Genomic DNA, 21,400 nt, shown 5'->3' with positions numbered 1-21,400 from the left:
GGTGTGGAGTCGCCTCCCTGGGCGTCGGTGATTGGCCACAACAGTGGCGGAACCGACGGAAAATAAGCGAGATTAAAAAAAAAATTTGATGACCTTCGTGTTAAGTCCTCAACTTGCAAAAGAAAAGCGTAAGAAAGTTCACAAGTGACCGGTCAAATATGGATGACATTATTGAAGATGCTTAAGGTGCCGCCACACGGACACTAATTCCGTTAGTTTCTAAGTCTTTGTTGATTGTAAAAAGCACTATTCGGGCATGACTAGTTAGCCTATACACCAGAGAGACGCCGAGACACTCACCGTTAAGGCAACTGTCAACATAAAAACGGGCGATCTGTATAATTTTGCATTGCCGTTATCCGTTTTGATGTTGACAGTTGCCTTAACGGTGAGTGTCTTGTCATTTCTCTAATATATAGGTTCCCTAGGCATGACGGAGTAGTTCATGGTCTCTATGTTATAGCTTTTGACAGTACAATGATGAAAAAAAAAAAGCTTTTTACAATCAACTATGACTTAAAAACTAAGAAAATTAGCGTCCGTGTGGCGGCACCTTTCTTGTTTACACGTGTGTTTCATTAATAACATTAAAGTTCGAGGTTATTTGTTAAAAATTTCGAAAAAAAATGACAGATTGTGACGATCCCGAGGAATACAAACCTTCCATGATTTCCTGGCTCAGTGGAACATCAAGATAAACAACATCAGTAAACAACAAAACCAGCAATTCAAAAAAAAACATTTTAGTTTTAATTCTAGGATTAAATTTGGCTCGCAGTCGGCAGCGAGGATAAAAAATTTGCTTTTAGTCACCGTTGAACATTTTTTTTATTGTGCCGTGTCAAATGAATGTTGTTCTGAACAAAAAAAAATTGTTAGGATGCAGTTTTGAAGGAAACCACGGAACAGAGAGGTTTTTGCAAGAACTTTTGATTTCCTGACTTCTGAATAACACACAAAATCGTTCCATATTTAAATTATATCAATTGCTGCGGATGTTTTCATAAAACCCCAATTGAGACCGTAGTTTTCTAAAAAACGAATCAGTCTAGTTGTTTCACTTTTACATTATTGGTTCACAGGCGGATAGAGAAATTCCCAGTCGCTAACAAACTGTGGAATACCTGGCTCCTTTCACAGTATAGTTGCTGCGAAACACTGTCGAATTTATGGTAAAGCTTGATCAACAGTCTGCTAACCTTATCGCGGCACAGAGCTCCCTGCTGAAATATGAGTACGGCCCGACATGCAAGCAGCAGTTTGGAGAAAGTCTTCTAACACAGGCGTGCACGGCTCTGTTGCACAGGCAGAAGGGAAACGTTAGGAGACTTTCTTAGGGAGTGTACTGCTACCTGTACGATGCTATCAAGCAGTGAGTAGTGAAAAAGGTTCTGCCGATCAAAAGAGGAGCGAGCGTGCGCATCTAACTAGTCCTCAGAGTCTCAGATCTAACACTCGCAACGTTGTCTGCGGTCATGAAAGCCTTGCTCCGCATGCTGCTTCTACATCTCCATGTGAAAAAGGAGGCAGGAATTGGTGCGTTAAGACTGCGAAGAACTATAACGATGCTCGAAGGTCCTAAGGGGTACCATAGCAGCCTTTAGTAACAACAGTCTCTACCTGGATGGAGGCGAAGCTCAACATGGAAGATCAATACAGAGTGGTTGACTCAGATCGATGTACAACAATAAAGACCAAGTCTTCCGTCGGGTACCATCCGTTTCTACAAGGAGCCCAGGCTGGATCAGAAGGCTACCGGCCAGGTATAAAAAGCACATTCATCATAAGTAAGTGGCCAACCGTCTATCAAGCAGAGGTATACGCAATATACATCTGTGCTACAATATGTCTAAAACGCAACCATAGACATACGAAAACCGAAATCTTTTCAGACAATCAGGCCGCATTAAAATCTACAAAATGTGTTTTCATACTAGTCTGGAAGTGCAGTGCAAACTAAGGCAGCTTACCCTCCTCAACAAACGCTACATTGCGTACAGCCTAGCAAGAGAAGGATATGCACAGCAGTTCACTGGCAATCGGCAGCAACAATTGAGACTTGCCCTTCTTGTAACAATGAACCAGCTCATTTGCTCTGCTTTCGAGAAGCTTTTACTTCATCGGGGTTTACCTTCTGCGAAAGTCACCTCTCAACCCAATACCAGATATATAGTCAACTTCAGCCTCTTCAGCAAATTATATTTATGACGCGGTGTGGGCAGGAGAAACGAAGTTTCGACAAGACTCCTTCCACTTGGCAAAATAAGTCCTTCTAATAATAAAGTTGGCCAGAAGAATATAAATTTTCTCCAGGGAATTGTAATTGGCGATATCAGCATGGGAAACAAGGTTTCGATAAGACTCCTTCCTCTTAGTCCCTTTGAGCATGAGCATGAGCATGATTGACCGCCCGCGGTTGCTACTCCGTTATTGCCAGATCAGCTGTAATTACACAGAGAACCAACAGTTGATGCTTGGGACTAACATTCATCTTCAATGTGTAAAAACTGGTGACCTTAATCTTTATATTAGGCAATACCAGCGCCGGCCGCATCCGAATGCAGGTCAAAGAAGGAGTGTGTATAGGAATATGTTGACGTGATACTCGCTTTATTGGAAGCCGAGAACACCTCTGCACTTCCACGAGAAATCACTGGGATGTTGGAGAAAAGGTTAAGGTTTGCAGCAGGTTTCGTTTTGGTAAACGATGCGCTGGGTTCGAGTACCGGGTTCATAATAATAAATATCGCACGTACGAGTTCATTATACCTTCTACGGAAGTCATAACGCGATCAATATGTTAGATGAAGTAACACCGCAAAAATAAAGCGCACGCGAGGATACCGGACCTATGACTCAATCAAGACCGACTCAAATATTTGAACATCTGTTTATGTAGTTATTATGCAACTACCGAAACGTATCTCCCATTGATTGATCTCAGCTGACTACACAATGTTACGGAAGCTACAAGAGTTGAGTCCACGTTAACGCCTCGCGACTCCTATCACTTCTTCGTGAAGTGACCCTATTTATATCGAAAATTATAACACGGTTATAACCAATCTGTAGAAAATACGACCTCATGAAAGGTATCGACGCGAAGTCTCTAGATATTCGGTCACCCGGGCATCTGGCTTTGAGCCTAACAGGTCGACTAACGACGTTTCTTTTATACTGTTCGTCTGTTCTATAAAAGCGATTTTTTGATTTGAGACCGATTTAAAGCAGTGATAAACTAAAGAGTGTTGTAGGGTCACGCACAGGTAAGTGTGGTACATCCTAGTGAAACGCAAAATGGTATACCACACTAAGTGGACGATTCGAACTAAGATATCATAAAACTCTCCCGGGCCGGAGACGCGTTTTACCAAAGCATTATGCACGACCGCTCAATCCCCGACTACCGACGGAGACGCTCGGGAGCACGATATTTCACGCCGATTCTCTATTAGCTGTCGATGCGAGTGTTGCCTATCAAATAGAAAAATTGGCAAAAATTCATGCATCCAAAGCCCCAATAATTTGAAAAATGCAGATACGCAGATTGACCAAAATATATATCTTAAGTTTGTTGACAAAATGCCGAACTAGTCATTATTGGGACATAGTATACAAAAACCTTTGTTAAAAAACTAGACAAATCGAAAAAATTGAATTATAAGATTTCGACTTCGACTAGCAACAATGCACCATACTCTGAATTCCACAAACTACACCAGTACTCTCTGGGTGACGAGTTCAAGTAATGTTACGCGTTATGTTGGCTCATTATTAAGCTGAGCAATAGGGACCTTTTTGTCAAACGACATGCGTAAAAGCATAAGTAATGTCGAACTCGTCTCCGCGGCACGTTCACACCCGGACAACAGTTTTGTCCTGTACTTTTTTTTTCACTTTCCGGACTATACTTTTTCTGTATCCGACTACACACTTTATCCTGGACTACACCCGAAAGAAACAGGGTGCAGTCTCAAAACACTAATAACAAAAACAAATGCTCTCAAATGCCGTACGAAAAATATGACAACTGAGTGTAGCGTCGCTTGCGTGTTCGTTTTCGTGCTGTAAAGTGTAGTCCAGAACGGTGTAGCACAGCTGCGGAAACGAGCTTGACACACCATTACAGTATTCCTGAACCCTTTACAAAATGCCAGAACAATTATTATTCATTTCACCCTTTTGGATCTGCGCCTATAAAAATTTAGCATATTTAACAAAACTTAGCTATGGAGTAAAAATAATTATTCAAAAGCTAGTGAAATCATAAATAGAAAAGGAATGACAATGGATATTAAAACATAGTCATCAGATATATTTCAGTTCGGAAATTCAAGACAATTTTAAAAAATAGATAAACAGCAATCGTCTGGTACACCTTTTCATGCGGTGCATAAATGAATGACAGAACAGTACGAAAATGCTACGCTGTGGTAGCTACACATGAAAGATGAATTCGCCATTAAATGACGCACAAATTCATCGCTAAAAAATCATACTGTACTGCACACACTACAACACGAAATATATATAAAAAAAAAAACAATTTGATTCTTGTCGCATATATCAAGATGGCCCGACAACGTAATTTCCCTCAATTCCCCCATCACCAACATTTAGTGGTTAACCTGTGAGTTCGAAATCCAACCCGTGGCAATTTGTGGCTAAGTGGCCTCCGAGAAACCCTCAAAAAACCGAGCCAAGCCATCCCGAAACACGACCCCTCCTCAAATGAATCGGACAACGATGATATATAGATCAATCGAAAGCCCTTAATCTGTGGTTCACGAAAATGCTAATTTCAAAGTCACAACTACTAGTGCCTGTACAGAAATCTGTGTCTTACCGCTCACGCAGCTCTACGCTCTATCTACTCGTTGATGACGCTGCTGGCCGCCAATGGCGTTGGCTGTTTGCGGTGTTTTTCATTGCTATACTGAGCGTGCGTGTGGGGAATATGGTAAATATCGAGATTCGGGGAACTTAGCCAACACACTTGCTCTACTACAGGTAGCCCAACAGGCGCAGAATTGTATCAAAGAGTAACTCTAATAATCACGCACATAACTTGATGTTTACATTTACATAGCCTATGTGGCTTCATTAATGTTATTGAACAGATGAAGAAATACGCTCGTATAATTTGTGTTCGCAAAACGGGCAGCGAAACAAATCGAAGAATTTGCAAGAAAAATGATGTAGCAAAATATCTTCATTTTGAATTTTCAATTTGTTGCTCACAGATTATATGATGCCTCGTGGAACCTACGTAGGTTGGAAAAAGGCTTTTAGACGGAATGTTATTTACCTGGATTATTGATTCTTTGCATCAAGTTAATTTCATTCACTTAACTAATCTCATTTAATCTTTGTTGAACTGAAACTCTGTTTTAAGCATGATGCAGGTATTCGTCAAAATATGTCATGAACAACATTTTTCAAACGGGTCGCAAATGTCAATCTGGACGTTACCGGATGAGATATTTGCGAGGATGTGATGTTATGAACTTCCATTCCCCCGATGATTATATGATCGGATTCCGCGAGATTTGATAACTCTTTCAATATTGAAAACGCTCGAAAATACGTAAAAATCAGTAATTTCGAAAACTTGTTAAGAGTAACTATAATTTTCAATATCGGTATTTTTATCAACCGGTTTATTGGCATTGAACATAAAAAATTCATTTGGTGCATAATATTGATCAATTGTCATTTTTATTGACGCCTGGCACAACTTGGTTCGATTCCCAAAAAATGCTTGAAAATTTGTCAATGTTTACAGCGCTCGCAGCATATGATAATACCGTTTAACGTTAATCGAGTGATGGTATATTGTGAAGCATTTATTTAAGCTGCAGAAAAAATATAGCGGCACCAAAAAGCGACATAATTTTTTTTTCTTATTTTGGCCAGATTTTTGTTCTAGGTACTCTTCTGTGCGATGGTGCCACTAGTAGCTTAACAGACACTCGGACAGCAGAAATCTTCTTTATTACTTTGCTCATAAGTTAGCACATATGCATGAAAAAATAACAGAAGAGCAACATTAAGTTGGATCCCGACAGCTTATTTGAACATTTGTTTGAATATTTCTGAAATATTTCTCCGAATCTAGGTGATGAAAAAGTGATAATTATTGTTTGCCATTCCTACTGGTTCTGGAAAATAATCCGTCGAATTTGGATTGCTTTCCTTTGAAAGTACATTTTCGTTACCGGTATCCTTTTTGAAAACAAATTTACACATATCCATTCTGCGCCTGTTAAGCTACCTGTAATGCAAGTGTGTTGGCTAAGTTCCTAAGAATCACGATATTTAGCATATTCCCCAAACGCACGCTCAGTATAGCAGTGACAAACACCGCAAACAGCCAACGCCACTAGCGGACAGCAGCGTCATCAACAAACAAACAAAACGCAGAACCACGTGAACAATAAAACACATACCCCTATACAAACACCAGCAATCATGACGTTAAAAATCACATTTTCGTGAACCACAAATTAAGAGCCTTCGACCGATCCATACACCATCGCTGTCCGACTCATCCAAAGAAAAATCATGCTTCAAGACGGCCCGACCCAGTTCCCCGAAAATCTCTCGGAAACCACCCCACCACAAACCACCACAAATTGGACCTCGAACCCACAAACCAACCACCAAATATCGGTGATAAAAGAATTAAAAAAAATTACTCTGTCAAGCCATCTTGATATATGCATTCATGTCGGTGAAAACTACTACCTTCGAGTCATTTATAAATAAACAAACATGTCTGTAAATGTATGCACTTATCTTAGCCATTGAATCAGCTTTCAGCAAACCAAACATGCCTCCGCTCGCACGCAAACAAGTATAGGCAACTTGTTTCTATGGTTACAACTGCCGCTCTCTCAGTTTCTGCCTCTCAGCAGATCGTGCCGTCGGCGGAGAATAAGCTTGACACTACCGTATCAAAGGAAAGTCACCAGCACAACACTGCGCTTTAAAAGCAGCCATTTGCTAGGCGACAAATTGTGAAAAAAACGGCAATAAAACTTTAAATTTCCAGATCGTTTTACTTCCAAATCACTTTTAAAACACTGTTATAACACTCGAAACACTTTTACCCACAATTACCACACGAAATTCACAATTTATCGTGCTATATACCACAATAAAACGCGATTACCACGGACACAATAAATAAAGCGTCTACACACGTCGCCAGCGATGCCAGCTCCCCAAGACTCCTTCCTCTTAGTCCCTTTTAGGATAAACCTGGCCAAAGAGGAACGTTAGGTGAGGCCTCTTTCCAGGGAATTATAATTTGGTGATATTGGTAGGATTGAACGAGGCTCGGTATGGTAGAACAATTAGCATGAAACAGCAAGACCTGTAGAATAGGGTGTCCCAAAATTGCACAAGTCTGAGGCTCACCCTCCAGATGATAGAAAATGGTGTTACGAACGCGCTAGGCGGCAGCTCTAGTTATTCAATTTTCCATGAAACCAAATCCTGTTATATTTTTTACAGGTTCCTTAGGGTCCAAACTGTAAGGGAAAAATTCGCTTCCGATTGATTATCGTCAATTTATTTTCCTAAAAAAAATTCTATCGTTTGGAAAAGAGATTTTTCAAGTATACTTTGACATTCAATCAATAAAAGTGGGTTTTAAACCTAATGCTCTCACCAACTGAATACCATTAAAATTTGGGAAATTTCAAATCAAAATGTAACTTTTTATTCCACAGTGAATCACGAATAACTCAAAATCAAGTTATTTCAGAGCCATGTAGTCTTTGGCAATGTTCTTACCCATAAAATTTGCCAACTTTTAATGGTATTCAGTTGGTGAGAGCATTAGCTTTAATACCCACTTTTATTGATTGAATGTTAAAGTATACTTGAAAAATCTCTTTTCCTAACGAAAGAATTTTTTTTAGGAAAATGAATTGACGATAATTAATCCGAAACGAATTTTTCCCTTACAGTTTGTACCCTAAGGAACCTGTAGAAAATATAAAAAGATTAGGTTTCATGGAAAATTGAATAACTGGACATGTTTTTTTGGATTTAACATAAGAAAAACCGATTTTTTCATAAAAGTCATTGGGGCCAGTTGAAAACATCATTTTCTAGAGCTGCCGTCGAACAAAAGTTTGTTGGTAAGACCATTTTCTATCATCTGGAGGGTGAGCCCCAGACTTGTGCAATTTTGGGACATTCTACTGTAGAATTCCACACACAAGCACGGATATAAATGAAAAGCGTAATATGAAGTGCTGAATACAGAAAACATCTGGCGATATCACAATAGATCAAATGTCTCTGGTCACAGTGATCAGTCTACACAGAGAAAAAAAGGAGTCAACCGTGTGTTGGGATACCCCAAGCAGATTACACAGACTATACTGTGCGCGTTACGGCCAAGCTACAACAGAACCCAGTGACGCCAGTTTGCGCGCGTTCACTTCTAACAATTAAATATTCTTCCAGCATCACAACAATGCGAATATTGTGTTGATCAGCTATAAATATCTATTTAGCTGTAGTCGAGGGTTAGTCATTATGTAAACGCCAAGAGAACACATCGTCGTGGTGTAAATCTGTTAAACCTTAAATAAACATGTGTAAATAGTAACAGTTTTAATTATACAAACTGTTAGGTGCAAATAAAGTTAAGACTGAATACTCTATGTGTTATCAGTATAACCATACTGCCAACTGGTCGATCTCCCAGTTCCGCGCTACTGTGTTAACTGCTAAGTGAATCCTCTCGGGCCTCAATTGTCCTATACAACCGACAAGAGTAACCCAGATAACCTACAACTCCGTGATTGGGGTCGCTGCTCAGCAACAACGGATACACCGCTCTGCTATCGAACACCGTGCACAGTACCGAATTGGGGCACAGATTTGCAACTAACACGCTCAACTCCATCAATGAGTTTAAGCATCCTCTGAAGAGTGTCTCACATCAAATTGCATAATGGAAAAACGGGTATTTTGACTTGAAAATTTGGGTAGAAGGAGTGTATTGTTTACACTGTATTTTTCTCGACGTCAGTTTTTCTAAAATTGGAAGCTTCTAAGCCTTAAACGGAGGGAGAAATGAGTTCTGAATTGATGTTCTATTAGTGACCAGGAGCTCAAGCGTGTTGTGGAAATGTTTACGCGGAATCCCAATGCTTTGGTCAGGGATGGGGCCAAAAATGTTGAAGAGTACGAAAGCATAGCCAAGGATCGGGAGGGACGGCGCGAGAGTTACGGGCCCAGAAACTGTACACCCAGATGCTGACAAAGCTTCATTGTCTCATCATGGATGATGAGACTTACGTCTAGGCGGACTTCCTGCAGCTAACACGGCTACTGTTCTTCACTGCCCAGCACAAGTATAATGTTCCGGAGGAAGTAAGGAAGCAGGAACTTTCAAAGTTTGCCAGGAAATACCTGATTTGGCAAGTGATCTGCTCATGTGGCAAAAGAAGTGCGCCGTTCGTGACTACCGAGTCGGTAAACGGGGAAATCTAACCCTAAGGAGCATCTACAGGAGCGTCTGCTTTCTCTGTTGCAGCAACACGACGGACCTGTGATCTTTTGACCGGATCTAACTTCGTGCCACTATTCAAATTATGTTCTGGAATGGTATGGAGACGACGGGATCACTTCGTAACCAAAGAGATGAACCCCTCCGCATCACCGAAATTTAGGCCTAACGAAAAACTAGGTAAATCTACAGCGTTCCATCCGTGATATATTCTGATATGGGACAACCTTTAATCTGTGTGCAGCAATCGGGACCAGCTTTTAAAAGCCAGTTCGCGAGAGGCGCAACCGCATGTTGTTTTGATGTTCTCCTATAGGGCTGAAATTTTCAGCGTTTGTTTGTCTATTCAAGGTAGGAAGTTTTGCAAAATTTCAATTTTATTCATTGAGGTTATGTGGGGTAAAACTGCACTTGAAAATGATATGTCTAAAAACGTCTAAATACTAAAAAGTGCAATAACTCCTGCTAGACTTGATGGATTTTTCTAAAAATTTGTGGTATTATTCTACACTAAGAGTAATTCAAAACGCATGGTCACAATTTAGGGTAAAGAGGTAAGTTGACGAAAGAAACGCATTTTTCTTTTAAAAGTTGATAATTTTCAGGGTCATCCTACTCTTTTCAACATTGCTAGAAAAAATATCTGAATATGGCTTTTTGTAGAGCAACACGAGAGTTTTTATGTCCTGTATAAGCCAAGTGTGCCAAATGGGGTAAAACGGCCCTAGAAGGTTTTTTTTCAAAAAACCGTCAAAATCACTAAAATCGCAATAGTTCCTGCTAGATTTTACTAAAAATTTGGATTATCACTGTACCTTACCAGAGCTACCTACTTTACCAGAAGATACGCAATTTGGGGTAAAACGTTCCTTGAAGATTTTTTTTTCGAAAAATGCCATCAAAATCACCAAAACTGCAAGAACTCGGGTTATACTTAATAGATTTACTGAAAATTTAGAGTATCACTCTAGTTAGATACGAACTTAAGGGCAAGATGACAAAAGTGACAAATAGATTTACATGACGGAAAAAATATTTTTCTTGGAAAATACCTGGCGAATTTCAGGGTGCTATTTTCTCAACAGAAAACAGTCCAAAACCCGAAGTTAGCATTTTATTAAACACCTAAAGAGCTTTCATTTGATATCAAATCCAGATGTATCATTTGAAAAAATAATTGTTGTCGCATAGGTACTTCTGCCCAACGCTCTTCAGACATGCAGAAAAGTCAAGTACCGTCTGCCGGGGTGAGATTAAGCCACGGGGGTGAGATTGAGCCAAAACGGGAAATGTTTGTATGTTAAATTACTTGCGATTTGCAAAACCTAATACCTCAAATTCAATACTTTATGAAACATGACATATTTATTCACAACTTAAAATGGAATATAGATAATACCAGTGAACTGTTTCGCTTCAAGAATGTTTCAAAGTACAGAGTGAAGAACATGCGCAAATAACGTTATCCAAAAATGTCCCAGGAAAACCAACCCGATCAAGAAATCACATCAACTTACTGCTCAGTTGGTACGTTTGGATGTCGTCTCCAATGTGTTGAGGAAATATTATGCATTGAATCTGTGCCGGCTCAGAAAATAATGTTTCTCCAAACTGTACACTGTTCGAGCCCTTTTGGGGTAAGATTGTGCCAAGCTATATTGAACGGCACAGTGTGTGGAATTCACATTCACGACAAAATTATATCAGTATCAACAAAACACTTGCATTGTTTACATTTGGTATGTTTTTTTTCCCCACAGCATAAGGTATGTTGTCTAACTATGATATTTTTCGAAATAATGACTAAAAGCTTGAGAAGCTTACTGTTCTCAATTGTTAGATGGAAATTTTCAATGATTGATATTACTTATGAATGTAACAAAACTTTTTACACCAATTCTATATAAACAGATGACTTTTAAAGCGAAGAAGGAGGGTTGTGGGTACGTTTCCAGAGGTTTTAAGATCTCCAATGGAATATACAGTTGTCAATGACACATAATAATTGAAACCAAAAGTCTTCTCAAACTTCATGCCCTAACGTTTTCCCTTTTTAGGCTACCTGGAGACGCCACTATGTGTATAGAGACTGTCTATAAGCCACGTTCTCATAACTAATTACTCTATGTATCAATTTGATCCAGCCATACATATTTTATAATTCATATGAAACATAGTTTCTGATCAACCCCTCCTCCTTAATAGTCCACGTTGTTTATGGTCGTCCCTATACTTACTGTTTTATCATGTTAGTTATGTGGATTGTTCGTAGACACACTACTGTTCATTTACCAGGTATGAAATTCAACTTTTTGTTTTTGGCACAATCTCACCCCATAGAAGGGGTGAGATTGAGCCAAAGTTCATGTATTTTTAGCAAAATTATAGTTTATTGTAACTTAACCATATTTGTTGTAGTTGTTAACAAAACATTCTAGAATGCATTGGTGTATTTTGGATTGAATTCTTTGCTTAAATGTGTGCGTTACAAGCTTGAGAACAAAAAAGCATCATTTTTTGGCACAATCTCACCCCGAATTGTATATGCTCTTTCAGAGCAATCGCTGTTCCTCTGCGTGTGTTATTTACATTGCCAACGACGTTGTAACCTGGCAAGATGATTTGGTCGTTTTCAACCTCTTGTAAAAGAGCAATATCTACACGCTGCTTTATTTTAACTCTAATTTGATTAGGATCTACTCAGTTTGGTATTCTTATGCAAAATGTCAAAAAGTGAGTTATCGGGTACTGGATAATTGAGTAACTTTTACCCAAATTTTCATAATTACCATGTTTACTCAGTTTTGAGTTATTATCCATGATGTTTACTCACCCCTGAGTATATGTATATGTCAAAAGTTTTCAACAGCGATATTATCTGTTTCCGAAGAACAATTGGTGTCGCTTTTTATTCGTTTGCTAGCAGTAAGTATTTGATCTTTCATCAAATCAATAATTTTCTAATCAATTACATTACAAACAACATGTAACAATAATCCATAACAATTTCAGCTCAACATCATTATTGCAGAGGATTCGAAAACATAAAAAACATCTCTTCAAAATGAACAACCGCATGTTGTGTGTCCTGCGATGCCGTTTTAAGTCGGGCTTTTATTCGTGATAATGAACGGAAACATTTGTATCTATGTACAGTGCCCAATACATGCAATCGATACAATTGAAATGCTTCGCAGTGTTTGGTGACGGATGATGACGGATTTTCTGGTGTGCGTACTGTACAAAAACATGAGCCACAGTTCACGGGCAACTGTGAACCGGTTGGTTGCCGCATTATATAAAGACACGTGAATGATTTAAAACTTTTATAATGTTTCGATGAAAAATAAATCTATGATTTTGATTGTTCTGAATTTAATTTATTTATTGAGTCAGATTTACAAAAACCAGAAATCATCAAATTTCCAAATTTAGGCAAACTGGTAATTTGTACTCATTCTCGTTAATTCCTGGTTTGCATAAACAGAGTAGATTTTAATCAGTTTTTGACGTATGACGCCCTTACTCAGAAGTGAGTAACCGTAAAAGTACTCAAATTAGGGTACCTCCACTTTTTTCAAAAATGGGTCATATCTAACTCACTTTAGAGTAACAAATAATGAGCGTGTATGTCTAAGGTACGTAGAAATGTGCGTAGGGCGTTCAATTTTGTAGTGTTAGTAATTGTGTTAATGTTGATTGTTGCAATATTGTAGCTTGCACAATCCATTTTACTTTTTGTAGTTTTTGTGTGTCAATTTGTTGGTTGTAGTGTCATTGTCGTGTCGCATTTTCTTACTTCGTCGTGACCTCCTGATGCTAGTCGAACTTGCGGATTCATCAGTCTCTCCTTCTTCCGATCCCGGCGAGCTTCCTGGGTTAGCAGTGGGCTGTGCTGGTATTTTAAAGGTGTCCGTTTGCGGCTCCTGAAGATGTTCATCATCATCCGTTTGTGTTGAGGTCAGCGTGGGCAGCGGTAGTTTTGGCAACAGTGAAGTTTCTGGTGGTGGTGTAGATTGCGGATTCCCTGTGGACAGCGGTGGTTTTGGCAACAGTGACGTTCCTGGCGTTGGCGCAGATTGCGGATTGGCTGTAGACCCTCGTTGTGATTGTGTCTTTTTTTGCTTCGTTTTATTGAGGTTAGTTGTTGGTTTCGGTTTCGATCCAGCATTTGCAGCAAGCACCGAGGCATATGATGCATCAGCCGCCATCTTTTGTAGAAAGAGCTTCTTATTCTGGATGCATGAGATTCCACTATGTCCAAATTCGCCGCAGTGGCGGCATGTTTGGCGTTGACCATGATAGGAAACGGCAGTTGGTTCACCATCGATGATGACATTCGAAGGAATGTTGTGCTTTACTATCATTCGGGCAATCCGCACACCACTCGAAATTGATCCGAAACGATATTTTTCTCCCCAGTTCTGCTCTTTAGAGATCGAGATAACGTGCCCGTAGGGTTGGAGAAACTTGACGATTTCGTTAACCGAGACATCATCGGATAAGTCATACAGTTTCACCTCTTTCGTTCCATCCTCCATGCGAAGACGCAATCTGTATAATTTTCCATCTACAGTCAGGTCATGTTTGTTATCGTGCTCGTCTATAATGCGTTGTGCTGTTTCAAGGTCGATCGCCTTAACGAAAGCACATCCTAGACTCCGACTGCACTGGAGGCGCTTGATTTCGTCATGTTTCATCTCAAGAACGGTTGCCACAAATTCGTGGACATCTTCGAATGATGGTTTTCGCGGTACATTCGCATAATCGATACGGAACGTGTTTTCGCGTCGGTTCATTCCGCAGCACGAGACGCGACGCGTGTAATCTCTATCAAATTTGAAGACAAAGTTATTTGTAAACGCTATGCGTGATTCGCAAAGACGTGTGCTCAGCTCGGTGACAGAGCGCTAACTGGCTGTTTAGAAGATCCTAGTCTGGCTAGTTAACCAGCTTTTTCATTACCTCTCATTTCACAATGTCCCGGAACCCCGAAAAAATTCAATGAGTTTTGATTAGACAACTGCTGAAGCAGTTGAATGCACTCCCACACCAGTTTTGACGTGCATGAGAATGCTTTTAACGCATTTAGAGCAGCTTGGCTGTCAGAGAAGATACACATATTTGCATGCTTGTATTTTCTCTTTAAGCAGACAGTGCTACATTCTATTATCGCCGGAATTTGGGAGGCTTGGACAGCATCCAAAATCGGAGGTGAAGAGGTACTTTTAGACGGGGATTCACAAGAAATTCACGCGCCACCAAGCGGACGAAATTGGAAGCTGTTACCTAGAACAGAAGTATCTGGAAACTAGCCAAGAAGTTCGACACGTGGTTGAGCACGGTGGCTCTAAATTCAAGTTTTTTGTGTCAAAATAATTTCTATCACGTTTTTGCAGCTTTGGAAACAGTGTACGGTGGTTAGAATCATGAAGCCATGCCGTACGAAAGAAAGACAATAGGGAAATAAGTAAGGAAGAAAATTTCCCAAACACACAAATCTCGTATCATCAGATGTGCCAAAAAAGTGGACCGCAAGGTAGTCCACACCATGAGGACGGGGTCTCAGGAATATCGAGGAAAACTGAAGACGAAGGCCACTATATGTCAAATTGTTTCACACCTCAAATGCATATTGCGTGGACATGAAATAAGGAATTGAATTTGAAGAAAAAGGTTTTCACCAAACGTGTTTTCATCTAGTCCAGCTACTTATGACTCACCAGTTGGGCTCAAGTCTCAACTTACGATAGAAAGGGGAGCTCCGTAGCTGCAAGGTAACAGTTTCCTGAAGAATACGTTGCTCTGGCCAGTTCCATTATGAGGAATTATTCCACTAAGAGAAAAGTTTATCAGGGCTATTTGTAAAACTCAGCATGAAGGAAGGGTACGTGGTGAGGAACTTGAGAATAAACCCATGGTCAATTCCTTTGACAACCAACTACATAGGGCCTGATTTTATTAAGATTCCAACCCATGACCCCACACTTGTCAAACAGACTCTGCAACTATGTGGTTGCGATTCTTGCACATCGATTCGCTTCTGCGAAGCAATTGCCTTTATACAGGAGTATCAATGCCAAATGATCAGAAGTGTTTTTTTTTTTTTTTTTGAATACTCGACAAATGTTGAAAATATTGCAAAACTGTCTTTCGACAAGATTCGTTGGGCACGATTTCAGTGATAGAAAATCATTTTCTAGCAAAACTAAGACATAAGAACTACAAGTAGATATTTCGTCTATCTTGTCATTGGCGATAGTATTAGAAGTTTTATGGTTGGACACATAAACTGACACAAAAAGTGATAGCTTGATTTTAAAGAGGATTGTGATGCTATAAAAATTATCTCTTTGTAATATAAAACTATCAAACAATAATTTTTGATAAAAAATGTTACAATAAAGATAAAGAAACTAAGAAATCAAACGAAATAAAGTCACAATGTTTATTGATATTTTGCGATTTTTATACTTATCTATTCATTTTTCAAGTTAATTCCGAGGTACAACCATATCCGCACTAATGGATGGTGGCTTCATAAAATTCGATCAACAAAGTTAATGAATAGAGAGCTTCGTAACCGTAAGGTTACAGAGTCCGCTTTGATAAGCGAGTGGTCGTGGGTTCGAATCTTAGTAGAATCAGGCCATTAGGTTGTCAAAGGACTTTAACATGGGTTAATTCTCAGGCTCTCCACTACAAAGGTATCTTTCCTTCAAGCTGAATTCTATTGTACCCTTGCTGACTTTCATCCTAACAAAAAAGTCCCTCTTATAATAAAACTGTTCTGAGTAACGTATAATAATTCTCTTCAGGGAATTGTAATTTGGCGATATTGGTATGATAGAAAAAGAGGCTCGGTATAGTAGAGCAGTGGGCTTGAAATGAAAGGGTAAACTCTCACACACAAGCACGGATATAAATGAAAAGCGCATCATTCACTTCAATAGTGATACTGCCAATAATATGAAGTGCGGAGTACAGAAAACACCTGGGCAATATCACAATAGATCAAAATGTCTCTGGTCGCAGTGATGAGTCCACACAGAGGAAAAAAAAGTTAATGAATTTTGTCTCCTGAGGGTTGAACGTAAGCAGAACCAATCAAAGAGTTAGTTACAGTAACAGTAATTAGAAAACAATGAGTGACCTTATTTCAAAAATGCTGTATTTGTGGGAATGAAAAATTAAGCTTCCGGCCCGATCAAAAATCGCAGCAAGGCTAAAAGTCCGTTCTCAGTCCGTAGTCTGTGAGAAAATATTATCAGTAAATAGTAAGCGCAGTTTTGGGTGATGCACTTAAATTAAACTGGTGCCAAAATATGTACACTAGATGCTAAACATTTTTTGCTTTTTTTTCAAATTTGCCGTTTCTTTGAAAGACGAAATTGACGGCATAACGTGATACGTGAAACTGATAAGGGGCTACCCACATACCACGTGGACAGATTTTTAACGATTTTGACCCCCCCTCCCCCTCCGTGGACAACTGCCCATATAAATTCTAAAAAAAATGTATGGACCGTGGACATTAGCCACCCCCCCCCAAAGCTGTCCACGTGGTATGTGGATGGCCCCTAATTTAAGATTGTACAACATGGTACGATAGGTATTAGAATTTTATATTATTATTGTGCATAAATTTAATCGACTTCTGGACGATATTTAAACTTTAAAAAGTTGGGTTGTAAATTTTCACCGCAAGACCAGAATAAATTTTGACGGTTCGTTCGACCATCTTCGTATGTACTTCAAAAATTCATACGTTTATGATCTTAAGTGGTTAAATTTCTATAATAAACTATTTTGTTTTTTTTTTTTTATAATGAACTATTTTGTTTGAATATAGGTAAAATGTATTTTTGACTATATTTTGAAACAAAAATTGAACACTTTCTTCACGATCATTTGTAATTTTATTTGGAAAGCGAAACTTTGAAATACACATGATACGAATATCAGTAATATTCGTTCACCTGGAGTATCTAGCTTTTTTTTATCCCATTACCCAATCCTAAGCCTGTTCCGGAACACTCTGTTCCCATCCATTCCAATTTTAAAGGAAGTTCTAAGTTTCCGTTTCGATCGGACCTCGAATTGGACTTCAAACATGATATTCCAAACTGTACCCAAAAGAACGCGACTCACTAATTACTAGCACTATTACTATGTCTTAATCTAAAGTATACTCACAGCGAAACGCTTGCCACAGGTGGCAGTCGACTCATCAGCAGCAAGAATACCCTTGCCGGGGGCAACGATAGCCTTGGCGATGCGGGCCAGCTCCTCCTGGACATCCTTTGGTGGGTAGTTGAAGTAGGTAGTCATGTTGATTTGTTTGAGTTTTGGAAATCTAAAATGTTGCAAAGCAAATGTTATTTTTCGTACTAATTTTATGGAAATTAAATGGTTAACTCCTTGAACTAGGGGAACATTTAGTGGTGATTTGCTACTAGAGGGTGTTGTCCGTTATTCGTCGGATGTCACACGCTAATTTTCTGTTGCACGTCGGTCGTCCCACTGTAACGCTGTTGGTGACGTAAGACCACGTGCCGCCGGGTTTATACATGCTTTGTAGACACGCAACGTTTGCCCTGCTGCGCACGTCGACGGCGTCATCATTGTCCGTTGCATGAAATATTTCACCGTAGTGCAACATCTTCGCTTGTTGTGAAATTTTCCGTCTGCTTACGTGTTTGGGGGCTTGATATAATGACGACAAATCATGGAGGTTTTACATCAAACGAGTTTTGCTCCAGAAATAAACATTTCATTTCTGAAGTACAGGAAAATTACCGGAAGAAAATGTTCGACGGTTTGGAGTTAAAGCGCACGAGAAATTTGGACGCTTGACTATATTGTTTTGATGTCTTATCACTTTCGAGTGATAAAACTCAACTGTTTATATGCTCTGGCGACCGAAGTTCTGATTCTAAAACATCGACTAAGTAGACAGTAATGATAGTGTATGAAATAATCATTGTTTGTACATATGTATTAAGGCAAACAATTTCAATAATGTAAATTAAAAGAGGAACCTGCTTAATAATAATCTTAGCCTGATAACGGTTATCAAAAGAAAATTTAATCGTCAGTAAGAAGCATTTTAAATCACGTTTAAGTGGAAATTAGTTTAGTGATTTAATATTCGCAATCAAACTGCAATAATTCTACATAAATAAGCATATTTATATCTAACCAATTGAATAATATATATCGTCGGTTTCGTGCAACACTGGCACTACTCAAAATTTTGCACTTTAGAGTTTTTGATGGCAAACGATGCAAGATACTATTAAGTTTCATCTCACGAAAACCTATTTGAAAATTTACAAAAATTTCAGAGTTATGAGTAGAAAATCCTTTGCAGCACAAATCGAAATTTCTTCACAAAGTCAGTAAAATTGAAATTTTACCTTGTACCACGTGCTAATAACTGTTCATAAAAGACCCGAGAATGTTGAATGAATATTGCGTATCGAAAACTTTGCAGTTTTCTTAACAATTAAAAAATAAATTTGCGACACTGGTTTTCAGACGGGTTTTTCTCGAAACTATGATTTTTGAGCTGTGCCAGTGTTGCACGAAACCGACGATATATAGTAATAGTTGTATTCTTCAACAATATACCACACGAATAAAAGATAGAGCAGGTAAACATTGAGCGTACTCGCCATGAAAGCGAAAGTGGAAAAATCTTGGCAGTGAAACCACAAAATAAAAGCATTGCAATGCTAAAACCGTCTCGTTTTTTTTGTTTCATTCATAAAACTGCTAGTACTATTTGCACACACTGATTATATAACAGGCACGCCTAGGTCCAAACACTCAACAACACAATCCATCAGCCTCTGTTTGTGTCTTTAGAACACACATCAGTCTGAGAGTTGCCCAAAAGAAATAAGTTAAAAATAAAATTCTGCAGCGATATCCCTAGAAACCAAAAACTCGTTATTCAGGAAACCGAAACTTAAGCATCTTGTCTGACATTCAAAAACGAAACAGGTCAGCTTTCGGTGACCGCCATTGGGTTTGAAAATATGGACAATGGAAAGACAGGCAAAAGTCGGCATTCGCGCAGTACGCTTGTTGCCATCGTGGTAGGGTAATCAGACCAATTTTACCTATATATTCAAAAGATATTAACCAAAAATAATTTCAGCTTGATATTATTTATTTTTACTATATTCGCGGATACCCTACTTCAGATTAAAATATGACACAAATTGTTTGACGATATAACGAGATACCCTACTTGCATAATCTAATAGTAAAACAAATGCACAACAAAAACAAGTCGCAGAGACCGGCATGACCTTAAACCACCAGCCAGCAGATAATGTTCAAGCTGAAAAATGGTGTTCAAAGTTCTTGCATGTGCCTTACACGGAACAAGAATTGGTGACGTACATTGCCGTAAGCAGAGTTGCGATGCTGAACTTGACCTGAGCACTGATAAGGTCAATCGAACACACCGAATGTACTACACCGACAGACGTGACGTAACTGAAAGTGTATTTTGTTTGTGCGACTCGCTTCGAAAGTGAAAACCGGCATGTTTCCAACCAACAAAACCAATAAAAATAATCCGAAAAATAAATTGATAAGAAATAATACGGCTCTCTTTCACAGGCTGCATTTCTATTTGCAGGTGAATTGTGGAACGCCATTTCTATTGAACGAGTAAAAAATTTCCTATCACCACTTGCACAGAATGATGAAAAGAATTCTTCACGATGCGCAGAATCCGTTTGTTCGATACATTTCGAAGAGATATAAATTATTTCTGGAAGGGTTTTTAAATTTAGAAGAATCATTCGCCCACAAAACCTGGCTTAAAAGAAACCAGAAGTATATTTGTCTAGCTTACAACCTATTGTTAAAGGTCAATTGAAAGATGTAAGAGCGTTGACATCGGTAGCTGGAAGAGGAGGTGCTATTTTCACCACCCCGTCTCCCAAATAATTTTGAAAAGGAAAGTGCTTTCAGCTTTCATCTGTTCTGAAGGTTATTGCAATGTCACAATCTAAAAATTGAAAACCCCAAAAACACCTGAAACGTGCGAACAAATCATCGAATATGAAAAAAAGATCCACTGGAAACTGCACATAGCGCACAGCCACCGCACCATAATGGAATCTTCACACACAAATAGCGAAAAATTGCAGTCTTGATAGATTACGACATCAGCAATCGAGTTGCGAATATAGCTTCGGTTGAGTAATCCCGGGATAAGTCGAAACCACACGCGTATTTTACCGTCGCCGATAATTCCCCAAAGGTTGCTTAGAAGTTGCAAATCACCACCGAAAGAAAGTTGTCAGAGATTTTAATTATTGGACTCACTTAAAATTCACCAGGAAAAACACACGAGCTTCTAACGATCTTCACTGGAAGGCGTACACACTCAGTTTGAACGACGAGTTGGATTGCGAGTAGAGTTTTGAGTCCACGCGAGAGACGTCAAAAGGTTGAATGAAGGTCGCCACTGACAAAACGAAACGCTGCACAGCAGCGCGGTGAACTCTATCGACAAATTCATGCAGCTAGCCTGTAACGTAACGTAGGTTACTGGTGGTAGACACGTACCCCTCGCTACTGTGATAAAGATAAAATTCATGGATACGAATCCTATTCACATCGTGCATTGTGCACGATATACAGCATGTGATATACAGCAGAATTTCGCTTGTTGCACTAAGCCCGTTGCCCGATTAGTGAAAGACTTGCAATCGTTGTGAATCACAACTTGTGATGAGCTGTCGAAGTTGCAAATCAACCGAGAAACACACCGATTGTTTGTTATAAGGGTTGCTATTGGAAACGCACAAAATTTTTACGAAATAGTAGAGGTTTCTTGAGAAG

General features: G+C 39.1%; 1 protein-coding gene across 2 annotated transcripts in view; it reads right to left on the bottom strand.

The window, feature by feature from the left end:
• Positions 1–21,018, bottom strand: part of LOC129727342 (fructose-bisphosphate aldolase-like) — a 75,419-nt gene extending 54,401 nt beyond the window's left edge. For both annotated transcript variants that reach the window (XM_055685086.1, XM_055685085.1), the window contains exons 1-2: positions 20,882–21,018; positions 17,729–17,888 (exon numbers count right to left, since the gene is read on the bottom strand). In XM_055685086.1, the coding sequence (XP_055541061.1) occupies positions 17,729–17,863 (135 nt within the window). In that variant the 5' untranslated portion in view covers positions 17,864–17,888; positions 20,882–21,018. The remainder of the gene's footprint in view (positions 1–17,728; positions 17,889–20,881) is intronic.
• Between the last annotated feature and the right edge of the window lie 382 nt (positions 21,019–21,400).

This window comes from Wyeomyia smithii, chromosome 3, assembly GCF_029784165.1.
Source record: "Wyeomyia smithii strain HCP4-BCI-WySm-NY-G18 chromosome 3, ASM2978416v1, whole genome shotgun sequence".
Classification (NCBI taxonomy): domain Eukaryota; kingdom Metazoa; phylum Arthropoda; class Insecta; order Diptera; family Culicidae; genus Wyeomyia; species Wyeomyia smithii.
This window is presented reverse-complemented; position numbering and strand designations above follow the sequence as displayed.